This window comes from Quercus lobata, chromosome 9 (genome assembly GCF_001633185.2).
Source record: "Quercus lobata isolate SW786 chromosome 9, ValleyOak3.0 Primary Assembly, whole genome shotgun sequence".
Taxonomy (NCBI): domain Eukaryota; kingdom Viridiplantae; phylum Streptophyta; class Magnoliopsida; order Fagales; family Fagaceae; genus Quercus; species Quercus lobata.
The window spans coordinates 23344646-23360112 of record NC_044912.1 but is presented as its reverse complement, the minus strand read 5'-3'; the positions used below and the strand labels follow the sequence as shown (position 1 = coordinate 23360112).

At 36.3% G+C, this 15467-nt stretch overlaps 2 protein-coding genes across 2 annotated transcripts; both read right to left on the bottom strand.

Annotated features, from left to right (window-relative positions):
* Positions 1-1074: 1074 nt before the first annotated feature.
* Positions 1075-2702, bottom strand: LOC115959963 (26S proteasome regulatory subunit 8 homolog). Its single transcript, XM_031078649.1, has 3 exons — positions 2380-2702; positions 1823-1909; positions 1075-1367 (listed from the first exon to the last, which is right to left on the bottom strand). Exons 1-3 carry the CDS (start codon positions 2623-2625, stop codon positions 1107-1109), a joined length of 594 nt encoding a protein of 197 aa, XP_030934509.1. The 5' UTR covers positions 2626-2702; the 3' UTR covers positions 1075-1106.
* Positions 2703-6319: 3617 nt separating this feature from the next.
* Positions 6320-15147, bottom strand: LOC115961417 (serine/threonine-protein phosphatase 7 long form homolog). The gene is made up of 10 exons (XM_031080403.1): positions 15037-15147; positions 14169-14932; positions 11549-11639; positions 11043-11435; positions 10066-10830; positions 9587-9763; positions 8194-8367; positions 7269-7402; positions 6641-6751; positions 6320-6522 (listed from the first exon to the last, which is right to left on the bottom strand). The coding sequence occupies exons 1-10, from the start codon at positions 15145-15147 to the stop codon at positions 6465-6467; spliced, it is 2778 nt and encodes a 925-aa protein (XP_030936263.1). The 3' UTR covers positions 6320-6464.
* Positions 15148-15467: the final 320 nt, after the last annotated feature.

The following is a 15467-nucleotide window of genomic DNA, read 5'->3' as shown; positions in this document are numbered from 1 at the left end:
TCCTTTTTTTTTTTTTACCCCAATTTGAGAACTAAAAAACGTATAAAATACTCGAGTTTTATCGGGATTTTTTTTTCCTTTTTTTTTTTACCCCAATTTGAGAACTAAAAAACGTATAAAATACTCGAGTTCTACTGGGATTTTTTTTCCTTTTTTTTTTTTTACCCCAATTTGAGAACTAAAAAACGTAATTCAATGTGATAAATAATTCTAGTGACCTGCGGCCAAAAAAGAAAAAAAAATTCCCAGTGGAACTCGAGTATCTTATACTCGGTTTCCATAAATGGAAATCGAGTCTTAAGACTCGATTTCTATTTATGGAAACGAGTATAACATACTCGAGTTCTACTGGGATTTTTTCCGTTAATTCCCAGTGGAACTCGAGTATCTTATACTCGGTTTCCATAAATGGAAATCGAGTCTTAGAGACTCGATTTCTATTTATGGAAATCGAGTCTCTAAGACTCGATTTCTATAAATAGAAACCTAGTCTCTAAGACTCGATTTCCATTTATGGTAACCCATTAAACTAGAGTTCTACTGGGATTTTTTTTTCAATTTTTTTTTATTACCATTGAGAACTAATTTCAGGTAATTTTTTACTAAACCACCAACATCGAAGAGTAAATACCTTGTAAATCCAAAAATATAACTGAAATGAACAAAATAAAATTATACAATCTGGTTTTTTAGTTTTCAACTGCCAACATCTAAGTAACCCAACCCTGTAAATCCAAAAAAAAAAGAAAAAAAAGAAAAAGAAAAGAAAATCAACATCTCGTTATGGAATTAACAAGACTATACTTATCATTCTATCCAAATCCATCCAAAAGAGTTGAGATTGTTTAAATTGAATAAAATACTGGCAATCTTTACAAGAATGAAGCCTATTTTGACATGCTTGCCAAATACTTACAATAAGAGATGAATCTGTTTAAATAGTTGAGGTCACAATAAAGAAAAGTACCAAAAACTAAACAACCCAAGCTGCATAATGAAAACACACACGATACCTTTATTTTATTTGATGCTTCAAATCCATCCAGCTGGTTGAGAAGCTCCAACATAGTCCGCTGCACTTCACTGTCACCATTGCCACTACCAGTTTAAATGCAGAAAGTAAAAGGGTACACGAGGCAAACCTCCTTTATCTCTTTAATTTGCTGGTCAAGACCACCAATCATGTCATATGTGGAATCTAGAACCTTTTCAACTTTCATGAGGTTGACCAATGGATCAACTTTGCTTTGCAAGATTAAATGAAGCACATAACTGTCATTACGGAGAGCAACTCTTGTTGATGGAGTTATCTTGGAGATATCGATATTTTTATCAATGTCAACAACATATTTCCGTTCAAGATGAACCTGGGAAACAAGATGAGATTGTTTAGATAAAAATGTATTCAAACTGTTTTCAAACCATCTCTTATTAACAAAAAGGCACTCCTAAGGCACTCCTTGTGCATGTAATAGTCTATTCTCTTGCTAAAATATCATTACGTTTCAAAAAAATAAATAATTAAGGCACAACTGCAAATTTACAATAATTAAACACATATTACATAAAAATGTATCACAAAAGAATATTTAACAAAATAAACAGAGATGCCAGTGGTATTTAAAAAACTTCAACAAAGTGTAGGCACCCCCATGTGCTTCATAATCCATACAAAGAACAGAGCTGTTGGCTGTGTGTGAAGAACAAAGCCACGGATCAATTATATTCAGGGTGGTGGAGTGAAACATAACATTAACATGGACACACACTACTTCCATAGCTTCCGCAATGACATGTTTTCCTCAGTCTCCTTCTTCATTACCTTTGCCACTACCATCTCAAAATCTTCTTGTGTTACATCAACCCTCCTCTCCCACAGAGCAAACATCCCAGATTCTGTGCACACAGCCTGCAACAAAAAAAAAACGAAAAAAATCTGTGACAATATGATTATGCACAGAGAAAACACACAATCTTTCACTTTTGAAGACTTTAATAGCCCAGTGCAATAGGTCGTTATGGAATTAACAAGACTATACTTATCATTCTATCCAAATCCATCCAAAAGAGTTGAGATTGTTTAAATTCAATAAAATACTGGCAATCTTTACAAGAATGAAGCTTATTTTTTACATGCTTGGCAAATACTTAGAATAAGTTCCAAAATCTGTTTAAATAGTTGATGTCACAATAAAGAAAAGTACCAAAAACTAAACAACCCAAGCTGCATAATGAAAACACACACGATACCTTTATTTTATTTGATGCTTCAAATCCATCCAGCTGGTTGAGAAGCTCCAGCATAGTCCGCTGCACTTCACTGTCACCATTGCCACTACCAGTTTAAATGCAGAAAGTAAAACGGTACACGAGGCAAACCTCCTTTATCTCTTTAATTTGCTGGTCAAGACTGCCAATCATGTCATATGTGGAATCTGGAACCTTTTCAACTTTCATGAGGTTGACCAATGGATCAACTTTGCTTTGCAAGATTAAATGAAGCACATAACTGTCATTACGGAGAGCAACTCTTGTTGATGGAGTTATCTTGGTGATATCGATATTTTTATCAATGTCAACAACATATTTCCGTTCAAGATGAACCTGGGAAACAAGATGAAACATTAGATAAAAATGTATTCAAACTGTTTTCAAACCATCTCTTATTAACAAAAAGGCACTCCTAAGGCACTCCTTGTGCATGTAATAGTCTATTCCCTTGCTAAAATGGCGTCAATGTTAATATAAATGTGCTAATTTCGACTTTCAACATTTAAATGAAGTTAATTTTATTCTTACAAATTGGTTTTAAAAGTGTATGAACAAAATTGATACAACTAATAGTTGGGGAAATTGATTTGAAAGTCGAGGGACAAAATTGATACTATTAAATGTGTGTGTGTAGATAACGATGCTCTAAATAGCTAAGGTTTAGGAACTATTTTTAAAAGCATTTGATAAAAAAAATGGGAGATACTTTTGAGGCATTCAAAATGATTTGGTAACAAATAATCTAAGGGCATCTGTTAACAAGACCTAACTAAAAGTAAAACTGCGACAAATTTATAAAAACCAAAAAATTGTAGTTTGGCCATTTTAGTATTATTAATTTTCTTTTTTTGTGGAGGGTCGCCATTTTATTAAATTTACTAAAAAAATTCACACCTAATGATGACATTGGCTAGATTTTGAAAGTTAAGTGATTAAATTGATAGAAATAGATGATTTTAAGGTTGCAAATGCTAAATTTCCTTTAGATATGACATTAGCATTTTTCAATGCTAATGCTCTTAAGCAATTTGAAATTCACTCTCGGGTGACTTTCAATGTTTTTGTTACTTAGATATCAATGCAACTAATGGTATTCTTTGTTATGGTAGTACAAAACTTTGAATTTTTTTGCGTTTTGAAGCATGTTATTTTTTACTTTAATTTCTTGATCTATTCCTATTTTATGACAAAAAGAAATCAATTTATATTTTCATTTTTGCTACTTTGTTGAGCCTCAACTTCTGTCAAACCCCCCAAAAAAAAGAAAAAACAAAAGTGAGGGTAGACACGAAGGACAATGTAAGAGCTTTAGCTGCTAGATTACAAATTTGCTGCTTAAATGAACTAAATAACTTGTTCATCTATTTTTATACCTTTTTCTTTTATCTAGTTATTTGGATGGTTACAAAATTTGTAATATGTTCTAACAAATTCAATCATGCATTCTACCAAAAAGAAAAATGTTATTAATCGAGAACAACTTCAACATGTTCAACATGTTATCCAGTAAAGGAAAATCAGCGGCTGCTACAAACTTCAAAAAATCTTGAAGCTTGGATCCTGAGACTAGCCGCTTAGGTTCAAGGGTTATCTGTATGCCGTCATGAATAAAGTCTGCAGTTGGTACAAATTCTTTCTCTGTGAATCCTCTAGTTGTCATAGCAGGTGATCCAATGCGGATACCTCCAGGCACTAAGGCACTCTTGTCACCTTTAGAAGGGAATATTATTGTGTGTAAGTTTTGAGAAGAAAGGGAGAAACAAACAAAAAAACAGATGAAATCAATTAAAATGGGATAAACCTGCCAAAGAAAGGACTCACTCGGAACTGACTTTTTGTTGAGGGTAATAGAGGCGAAGTCAAGAATTTTCTCCACCCGAGCTCCATCAATACCCTGTTAAGGGAAGCAATGTTAACTGCTGTTAGTAAAGGTAAATGGTAGGCAAAACACCCCCATCCCAAATAATCATCACAACAATCGTTGTAGTACTAGCAAATTCAACAGGTTGTCTTTCGATTCAATGCCTAGCAATGCAGAACAAATTTTCACATATAATAATATTGACGTGTCGATACCTTTCTCCCTTTCAAAGATAACACACACACCAAAAAAGAAAAAACCACACCACCCTGATAGGCAAAATACCCCCATCCCAAATAATCATCACAGCAATCATTGCAGTACTAGCAAATCAGCATAGCACCCACTTCAGTCAGATTTCCATGATTAGTTAACAACTACTTCGCGTCAATACTTCTAAATGTTTCTTACCAGGCAATGATATGGAATTTCTTTAGATACTTCCATCACATCAGATGCTTCATAAATAATCATGAACTTTGAAAATACTTTAAGGAAAGTAATGGGATAAGCATCAGGTACACCATGATTGGTAGGATCCAAGGAAACTGATGAAAAGGCTGATGAGGTTCAAAAGTGGGATATTCTGGATTGTTGGACTCCAGAAAATCATTACCGATGGTCTAAACCCAACATGTTTAACACTCAGATTCAGTCCATCCGTAGTGATTTTCTGGCGTCCAACAATCCAAAATATCCCACTTTAGGACCTCATCAGCCTTTTCATCAATTTCCTTGGACCCTACCTCTCACGTTCAAGTAGCTGCACTAATATCCACTGCATCTGATTGAATCCCCACCTACAAAGAGTCAGACAGTAGTCTGTGAGATATATACACCTCAGGAGACTCCTAGGACAAGGTCTAGGAACGTGCTCCCTTGAAGAACTCCAACAGATAGAAGAACAGTTAGAGAGGAGCATAAGCAGCATTAGAGCTAGAAAGGTTAATTATAAAATCCCTAACTTCGCTTTCATGATATTTTACTAAATGGTAGTTTAACATGGTTACTATCTAATATTTTATTTTATTTTAAAAAAATTATAATAATACATTTTGCACGAATATTAAAAGGGCATGCCAAATGCAACCATAGTATTAATTTTTTTTTTTTTTTTTTTGCTTAATAAAAAAGTACTTGAAAGTACTTGTATGACTTTTGTAAATTTAGGCCAAAGAGAAGGATGCAGGTTAGTCACATCTGCTTCATGAGACATTTTCCAGTTGAGTGTACTATCCTTCAAGTTCATAAACTCTCTTTTTTTTCCTTAATGTTTTGGGAGAGTAAAATAGGGATGCTGCATATATATATATATATATATATATATTAGCAGGACTGCATCATCAGCAAATGCAAATTCCAAACTTCATCATATCTTCAAGTGCTTTGATAGAGACCAACTCAATGGTACACCCATTTCATTAAGAGTTTTGTAACTCAACTAACACTTCTTGGTATTTCTAACGAAGATGTCTAGAAATCAAATCCCACTTCCCTATTGTAATTGATTTTGAAAAGAAAAAAAAATTTCCAGCTTCAAAGGGAAATTGTCCTTTCTATTTGCCTCCCTTTTCATGGTAAATGTTAAAAGTTTTGAACTGATATTACTTACACTGGCCTAGCTTATGTTCCCTAGTTGCTTTCAATGGGTAGCTTCAAGGATTACTTTTTCAGTACTTGCTATAGCTAGGTATCTGATGGTCATCACATGGTTAAGGCTATCTGTTAAATGGGATCTGCTACATACAAGTGCATCTTTAAATTGGTCACTATAATGACAATGCTATGCCTTTAATCACAATGTGATGGAATGGTTCCAATGAACAGGAGTACTTAAAAGCTATGTCAAACTGTTACAAACCCAGCTAAAAATCCTGCTTCCAAGCTTTTGAGAATCCGAAAAAATTTGCTCCTGAGTAGATCAAATCACTTTTAAGTAATCAAGTTTGGAATCAACAATCAAATCACTTTCATAAACTACATCATAACTAGCATATTCCATCCAAATGATGGACAGCAATTACCAAATTTCAGTACCTCGCTCATCATGGCAATGCCATTTTGCATATTGATGGTGTGGCAATGATTTTGGTGATAATCCTTTCTAGTTTTTATTACAAAATCTGATGTGCTGGAATTTCAACAGGGAAACTACAAGATGCATATGCCCTTCTTCTTAATTCTCTGGAGCCAACTTATAGCATATCATATTACTGAAGCATAAAACTTTTACTGTTTTACAACTATGTAGGCATAAAATATTTCAAGAAAAAACCTTTACCTATTTATATATGTATTTACATATCCATCAAAAAGATGAAATTTCTGGATTTTAGGTGGAAGCCTCGGCAATGCCCTCACAAACATCTCCTCTGCAAATTGGGCATACACTACAGCAACAGCATATGAACAGAAGGGACAACGTTATATTAGAAAATAATTGAACTTAATTTATAAAGTAGACTCCAATAAAATGATAAAATAAAAGCATGAAAGCATTGAAGATACCCGTGAATTTCTTTGAGCCATTTATCAATGCATGGCATATGATATTCATGACAACATGGGAGAACTCTTATTGTTTCCCCTTCCTCGTACTCAGCCAGGCAAATGTAACACCTGTTATTGATGACAACATATATAAGGACCTTGAATAAGTTCTGAAGACGAACAAAGATTATGCAATTTTCACTGTAAACTGTTAAAGAAATAGTGGGAATCATTCAAATGTATACTTCAAGAATAACCACAAGTAGAGGAACAGCAACATGTTCCAAACTTCCAAAGAAAAATTGTACATGTAGTCAATCTATAACTACTGGATCGCTCAACTTTGGAAAATGCATAGATATCCGTTAACAATGCACATAATAAATTATCTATGTGAAGCTAATTTCAGTTAAATATATTCTAAAATTCATGTACAATTAGGCTCTTTAAGATCTAAGCTTGTTTGGTTTCAGAGAAAAAATAAGAAAAAAGAAACTACTGAATTTCCCTCATATACCCTCATGTAAGCAACACTTTCATATAAACAAACCAAACCTTATATGATGCATACTTCCTTTCTTTTTCTTTTTCTTTTTCCACATGTTTTTTTTTTTTGGCCAAATAGACATATACCAAATAAACTTACTGGGCTCCATTTTCAGTTGCCTCGGCCTTCTTGTGATTCTTGAGAGGAAATGAGTCTACAACATCCACTGGAGCTGGCAGTGAAAGCACAGACGGCGAATCAGACACCGGGTGGTGATGGATTTCATCCAAGACCTGCATTTTGGAAATTATGATAATACTAAAGTGTTTAAATAAAAGTATGAACTAAAAAAGATAGGGAGAGAGAGAGAGAGAGAGAGCCTGCCCAGCCATCCTCTTATAATTCAGTTTTTTGCAAATTGCATGTGACAGTTCTACAATTCTACATAAGCAAAGTATGACAGCGCACTAAATAGTAATCATTTTATTAGACTAATGTTCACCTCCCTCCTCTTGCCAGTCATGTAAACTAAGAATAATGGGCATTAGATAGTCTAACCCCCTTCACATTATTACCAAATGCCTATGCTCTCTTAGATTTTGTTTTACACATGGTTAAGTCATGATCATGGGAGGAGGAGGGGATAACGGGAACTGAGTTAAAAAACAATTATTCAGTGAAATTGAAATTTTAAGGTTTACTTCATGGCTTAGTTAACATGCTTTCCTTAGTTTTCAGGGGAACTCATGTACATTGCTATTCTCTCACTTGATTCTGTTAAGTTTTCTTTTTTCTTTTTAAAGCTAAAATAAACTTTTCATCCCAACTTGGTCCAAGTTCAAAATCCATCCATCAATTTTTTATTTTTTTTTAAAGCATATTTCAACCCTTTTTTTTTTTTTTAGGGGCAGACTATTCCACTCTTCAACAACTTCCTGGGAAAATACAAGATACAAGTCCCCAATTACACATGTTTATGGACGTACATGCAAGGAGACAGCCCAACCAGTGATCTTAAGGATGGAGCCGGCTAACAGAATATAAGCCAGATAAAATAAAACAATATCTGACTTGGAAAATCTACCTCAAATAGTGCATCAGCAAGCATGAGTATTTGAAAGATGGTTGCATGAATACTAGGCTCTTCAGCTGAAAAGAATGTCCCACAAGTGCATCTACCATTAGGGTGGAGTCCTGACGCACAGAAAGACATATGCCTGTCTTCATCATCCAGATCACTATGAACTCTTTCTGAACTCTGCAAGAATAGAAAATGCACATGAATGAAGGACAAAAATAAAGCAGACTGCAGGTGAAAGCAGAAAAAATTCACACACCGAACTGAAGACGAAAAACAGGGAATATAAAAGCGGGGGAAAAGGAAATATTTATGCAAAAACAAAGACATCACGCACTCATTGCATCTCTCTTCCAAAAGAACTGGAAAATAACTTCATATAAAATAGATCTTTGTTCCAATTTGTTACAATTGACATGGTACAAGGGGACAAAACCAAAACAATGCAATGCAAAAATTAAAGAACAGAAAAATAAAGGATAGGAAACCTAAAAGTCAACACCCATTATTGCTTGGAGACAGCACCAAGCATGAGACAAAACCTCTAGAAGTCAACATCTAGGGTTGGCTGGAGTCAGCACCAATAGGAGTCAACATTTTGTGGGAAATTCTATTAATCAATCAAACTGTGATATGTGATCAGTCTCCATAGGAGTACAATACAATACTAGGATTAAACCTAATTCTAATTGACAGAGGAAACCCTAATTCTAGTTGATTTGGGAGTTCCCAAACATTGAATTACAAAACATAAATTTGACTCTAAATAAGACTGAATTATTATTATTTTTTTTTAAGACTAAATTAAAATAAATATTTAGCTTTGCTTACCAAAACGATGCAATCATGCAACTTAAAAATTAAAGACTAGCAAATAAAGGATAGGAAACCTAGGAGTTACCACATAGGCTTGGTTCGAGTCAACAACAAGCAAGACAGAAAACTCTAGGAGTAAGGACCAAGGGTTGGTTGGAGTCGGAATCAAACCATTGGAAATCCAAGAGAAATTTTATTAACCAATCAACTTGTAATTTGTTTCCATAGGAGTATAATACTGTGGTTATATAGATTACTAAGACTAATCCTAATTCTAATTGACATAGGAAACCAATTCTCATTGATAATTTAGGAGATCCTATTATTGAATTACAAAAATAGCATTGACTCTGATAAATTAATGCCTAAAATAAAATGCAAATTAATCCAATTAAATAAGACTAAATCAAAATATATATTTCTTTGCGCTTCCCCATCATGCTTACTACAAACAATTTGCTTCCCCATCATGCTTACTACAAACAATTTGCTTACAAGCAAACCTTAGGAAGAAAGTAACATAAGAGCATGGGAAACGTACTTTTGCAAAGGAAACAAAAGAAGATCACCATCAATTTAACACCATGCACCACAGCATGGTGTAGAGGTCAAGGGAAGCAGCCACCGCCGTGGATCCGTGCACCACAGCATGCTCTCCGGCCAGTATGACTAATACCTTACATATTGTATCAAAACCAACATTGGTCTCCACGAACTGGTTCTTCAGATCTCCATTCAGTGTAATAGGTACACCAATCACCTGTCAAATTAATAGAAGTTCTATTAATAGACTGTAGTATCATAAAAATATATCTAGATTAAAATAACAAATGATGCAAGGAATAAAATTGCAACAAATATCCTTATTTGAGGCATTCACCTAGTTCCAATAATGTAGGTTCAAACCATATTAAAAACAAAAATAATCTTATGGAAATGTGAAAAGAGAATTAATAATGGAATACAGTGTGTTGTTTCACATTAAGCTTTCAGATACCTTTTTTGAATCTTACGCCGTCTCGTATAATGCGGAGGAGGTCTTGCATGTCCTTCGTCAGATGCCTCGGGCTCAACATTGTGTCCATGTTTGTGCCCCCCTGTCCCACACGGTGGTGCCTTTGATATGCGTTTAGGCCGACCTTCAGCCGCTGTAGGTAACCCAACCGGCTGCTCGGCCTGAACATGGGGTGGGTCAATGGCTGAAGAAGGGGTACTAAACGAACTATGGGAGGGTGGCTCCTGCTGCATGTCAGGTGGGGTACCCAGGTCAAAGGATGGAATCGGTGACAGCTGAAGAAATGACTGTGGGGTGGGTGGACGGACGTCAGACCCAGAACAAGGAAGTGGGGTGGGTGGAAGGATGGTGGGGCAAGGAGACGGATGGTGGGCGGGTGAAGGGATGGTGGGCGTAGGGGCTGGATGTGGGTTAGGTGAAGGGATGGTGGGCGTAGGGGCTGGATGTGGGCTAGGTGAAGGGATGGTGGCAGTAGGAGCTGAATGTGGGTTGGGTGAAGGGATGGTGACGGTAGGGGATGGATGTGGGATGGATGAAGGGATGGTGGGGCTGGCGGATGCATGTGGGGTGGATGCACAGGGATCGGGGGTAGGGAGAAGCTGAGGGGTAGCAACAGGCGGACGGGATTGACATCCGGCCGGAGCTGTGCTCGTGCTTGGGCCGGTAGGCATAGCTGCCTCCTCAATCGGGGCCTCAGGGATAGGAGGTTGGACACGTGTCATCGCCTGTACTGCCGTCAACACCTCAGTAATGTCGTTGTGGTCCTCCGTGCCCACTGGATGACGCCTCAATAAACGGACGTATCCTTCAATCTGCACATGGAAAAACCACACATATTAGACCTGCAATACGAAATCAACAATGCCAATTGATAATAAAATAAATGTTGGTTCTGCTACTAATAATTGCAAATTAAAGGGAGATGAAGTGGTAAGCAAAAAATGTAGTAACAAACATCATGCTCTCTAAACAGTGGTTTCATGGTAAGAAATACGGTAACATGTAGAAGAGATTGAGAAGTTACCAGCAGAGTCACTACAGCACCAGGCCTATCGATGAACCTCCGAGTCACCCTTTTGAACCAGTCATGGTACTCGTGCTCTGGAGGCATATCACCAAGCACAGCTTCACAACGCCGATCAAAGCGATAACCCCACTCAAGGATATGCGCAGCATGCTTCTGCATCCAATTAACACCGATCTTCCCCCTCAAATCAATGCCATGAAGCACTCTGTCAGTGTTAACAGCGCGGGGAATTTCTTGGATCATCCCGAATTGACGAACAACACGATCCGGTGTATGTTTCTCTACTAGGTGGAAACATACAAGCGGCACCGTTGCCGTCCATACGGCCCTCCCTGCAACACACCAGGGCGGGAGGTCGTCAAAATGAGCTTCATATGGCTGCCACACCACCTACAATAGCCAAAAAAGAAGTACACAACACATTAGGGAACAATGTTTATATTTCAAAGTTCACGAAACCTATATGGACGTTCGTAAAAGCGTAAAATAAGGCATTTTCATACCTGGTCTGGCAACATGGAAGCTAGTTGCTCGCGATACCTGTCCCTGAAGATGTGGGCGGGCCTATTTTTCTTGTTTGGGACCCACAACCACCTACAATCAAGAAGAATGGATCAATAAGTACTGAGATAATGTTAAAACTATAATGTAATCACATATATGAAATAAAAGGAAATAAAAGGAAATTGAAATTTGAAGAAATAATGTAATCACTTAAGATGAAGAAATGAAGAAATAAAAGGAAATTGAAAGTAAGGTGGAGGGTGAGGTCATGTGAATTGCAATAGTAATTAATTCAAAGTTAGCTTTTTTATACTTTTTATTTATTAAAAATTTTATATGCTTATATTTCTTTATATATTATGAGTCAACATCCATATAATTTATTGAGTCTTAAAACTATAAGTCCATATTTCAACTAATATATCAATTTCAAGTCTAAAACTCTACCCAATAATTATAATAATACTATTGATTCTCAAAAAAAAAAAAAAAAAACTATTAAAACAATTTTTCTATTAAAATATTCTAAAAAAATTACTATTAAAAAACAGAAATATAAAAGCTCAAGTTAAATATTGCAGTACTAGTTTTATTACTTATATATTACGTGTGGACCCACATAAACAAAGCCTAAAACTTTTTTTTTCAAGTCTCTTTGTCATTTCCAACAACTAGTCACATGCTAGGTTCACAAAACAAGAAAGAAAACACAAAACAAGGCAATGAAAATTCAAAATAGAATTGAAGAAGGACTAGCGAACGAAGAGAAAGAAGAAGAAGAAGAAAAAGAAGAAAGAAGAAAAAGAAGATGAAGTAGCAATAGCAACTGCCTCGCCTCAGCCTCTCTATCTCTCTGTGACTTTGTCTCGCCTCTCCTAAATTTCCTTACTTTTTTCTTTTTTTCTTTTTTCCTTCATCTTTCAGACTTTCACTTTCTCTGTTAGGTTTTTCTGAGTTTTCTTCTTCTTCTTCTTGATTTACATGGGTCATGGGCTTAATTTTTCAACATATGTGTAAATATATGGGCTGTAAATGTACTTCATAAGGGGGGCTGGCTGGGCTAGGAATTCACGAGGGGGGCCTAAGCTAAAAACTAAGGTGGGGCAAGCTTTTTTTTTTTTTTTAAAAAAAAAAATTTAAGCTACTAATTAATTTTTTTTTTGTTTTTGTTTTTTGGGGCCCAAGGGGGCCCAGGCTCCCTTAGGCCCTCACTTGGGTCCGTCCCTAATTTAGAGGCAACAAATTATGAACCAACTTACCAAACCCATAAGCATGTGTTGTAAAAGCCATAAATTCTGGTTGGTTCGCTATCCAGTAATAGTGTCTTCTTCCTTGTGAGGCACGCAAACAAAAATGATATCTATGTCAATGTGTGTGCTTCGTAGTTTTCTTTTTTTTCTTTTTTTCCTAGTCAGAGTAACCATTTTAAGAGAACCTAACAATTGCAGTTAATTTCCAAGGTACGTCATCACGTTGGTTTGAAACCCAAACCATCTTCTAGCTTAATTGGCAGCTGTGAACATTTATAAATGTTTACTGTATACTCCAAAGCCCCAATAGCATGGTGTGAGCTGGAATACATAGCTGTTTAAATTTGCTTCTTACTTCAATATAATTCACTTTGAAACTTTAACAAAGAGATAAGGTTTGGTGCTGAACGTGAAGGACATTGAATGTTTTACATTCCCATCCATTAAATTGTTCCACACAACTTGACTGAAAAGCTCATATTGCTAATAGCTTTCACACTAGTGTTTTATTTTGATCTTTCTTAAATACAGTCCTAATGAATCAGGATGGGCCACATATATTCTCAATTATATATTTCTTTGTTCTAGGGGTTTCTGTTGAACTTTATATTCTGAGTCATAATGCTAACTCTCTTTACATGAAAACATCCAACTATATAAGTAACATATTATATTCCTTTTTGATTGGCATTCCAACTGAGTTTTCTCTACTTCTTTTAATCATTACGTTTTTTCGATATCTTCTCTTGCTTCTTATAGGCACAATCCCCAAGTTCCAAACTGAAAAGGAATATTTAGATTTATATTGTTTGAAATGGCTTTCATCTTGAATAGACAAATCATTGGTGGGATTGTGGCTGCATTGTTGACAGGCTCAATCCTAGTGGAAATATGCAAATAAAGATGGTAAAACAAATTTCCACATATAGATGCATTTGTGTGTGTGTGTGTGTAATGCATTCTAGTTGTCAAATATAGAATCATATTGGGAATCAATTATTATTATTATATTCTTTTTTTGGTATTGTGCATCATAATGTGCAGACATTTTGAAAATTTATATAATACTATAATTCATATAATAATTATACATATATAATAAAATTAAAGCATTTATGCTGATTCACCTCTTACTCATTATATGTAGTGTCTTTTACATTCTTTATAAATAACCTAAAGACTCTCTCTATGAGTGTTACTGATTACAATAAAGCCTTTATAAAAAACCTAAAGAGACTACGACTTCAAATAGCAAATAAAATTCCTCAAGAAGAAGTTAGAACCAAATAGAAAAAGAACTCAAAACATAATATAAGACTCGTGCTTTGGTGAAGACAGTATGTTATAGCAGTATGAGGCAGAGACTTACTTCAGGGATAGTGGACCACGTACTGGAGGACCGTAAGCACCCACTGGCGGGCCTCGCTCAACTGTCGGGCACAAATAGGGGAACCTGGCCCATGCCCAGTACTGGAGCAACAGCAAGCACCCACCAATCTGACTGGTGTCCTCGCTTGCCTTGCATAGCTCTCGATACAACCATGCAAGGCAAGCACTTCCCCAACTGTACCTCCGTGGATTGTGAAGGTCTTCCAACTGCTGCACCCACATTAGATGCACCCTATCGCCGGATTTGTCCATGAATATTGTGTCCCCCAATAGCGCTAGGATGTAGCATCGTGCGTACTTATGCAGCTGATCCTCTTCAGCATCAAGCGGCAATGGGTTAGCAACTTCCTCCAAAAGGCGGTTGATGAGAATCCTCTGCCCATCAAGTTGCTTATGGTTATTTTGAGTTACAGATTGAAAGCCAAGGAAGTCCCGGCACACATTCACCCAAGTTTTTTGTGTGCTCCCTGTTATAGCGTCACCATCAACAGGAAGCCCGAGAAGAACCTCCACATCCTGCAATGTGATGGTCACCTCACCATGTGGCATGTGAAAGGTGTGAGTCTCGGGCCGCCATCGCTCCACTAAGGCCGTTATCAGGCCATTGTCAATCTCTCTACCCGGGACCCACAGGAGTCCCTCCAAACCAACTGTGGTGATGATGTTCCTCACTCGGTCGTCCACCATTGGAGGTTGCTTGGAGAACTCTGAACTACGACTATGGCAGGTAATGGACCCTGGATCCTGCACATAACAAAATCATGGATTAATATAGTATATGCAAATATGTGTACATTGTATGGATTAAATGCATGTGCACAAGTTACTGTTTTAGTTGAGTGTTTTACCCGCCCATTCCAAATAGCTTTGGACCGATGCGTCGCCTGCTGTGTCAACATTGAGTAGTCAATGGGTCCAAGCTGTGTATAGTCAATGCGTCCAACATTTGCAGCAGCCATACTGAAGAAGAATGATAAGCAGTTAATTTCAAAATTGAACACACAATATGCTTAAATATATAGGTATGAGTTAGAGCAACTAAAGCCACTTTGTACAATGAGAATTCAGTAAAAGATGAAAGACTAAACCAAAAGAGGCCAATATGAACACAAAGCTTTTTAGACTTAGGATTTTATTTTTAAGGTTACAGTTTTGAACACACGCAGTTTTTGTATTTATTTTTATTTTTTAAAAGAAGATCACACACAGAATAATGCTTAGTTACAAATACCACAAGACAATGAAGGGCTTTGATAAACTTACTATCAAACATGAGATT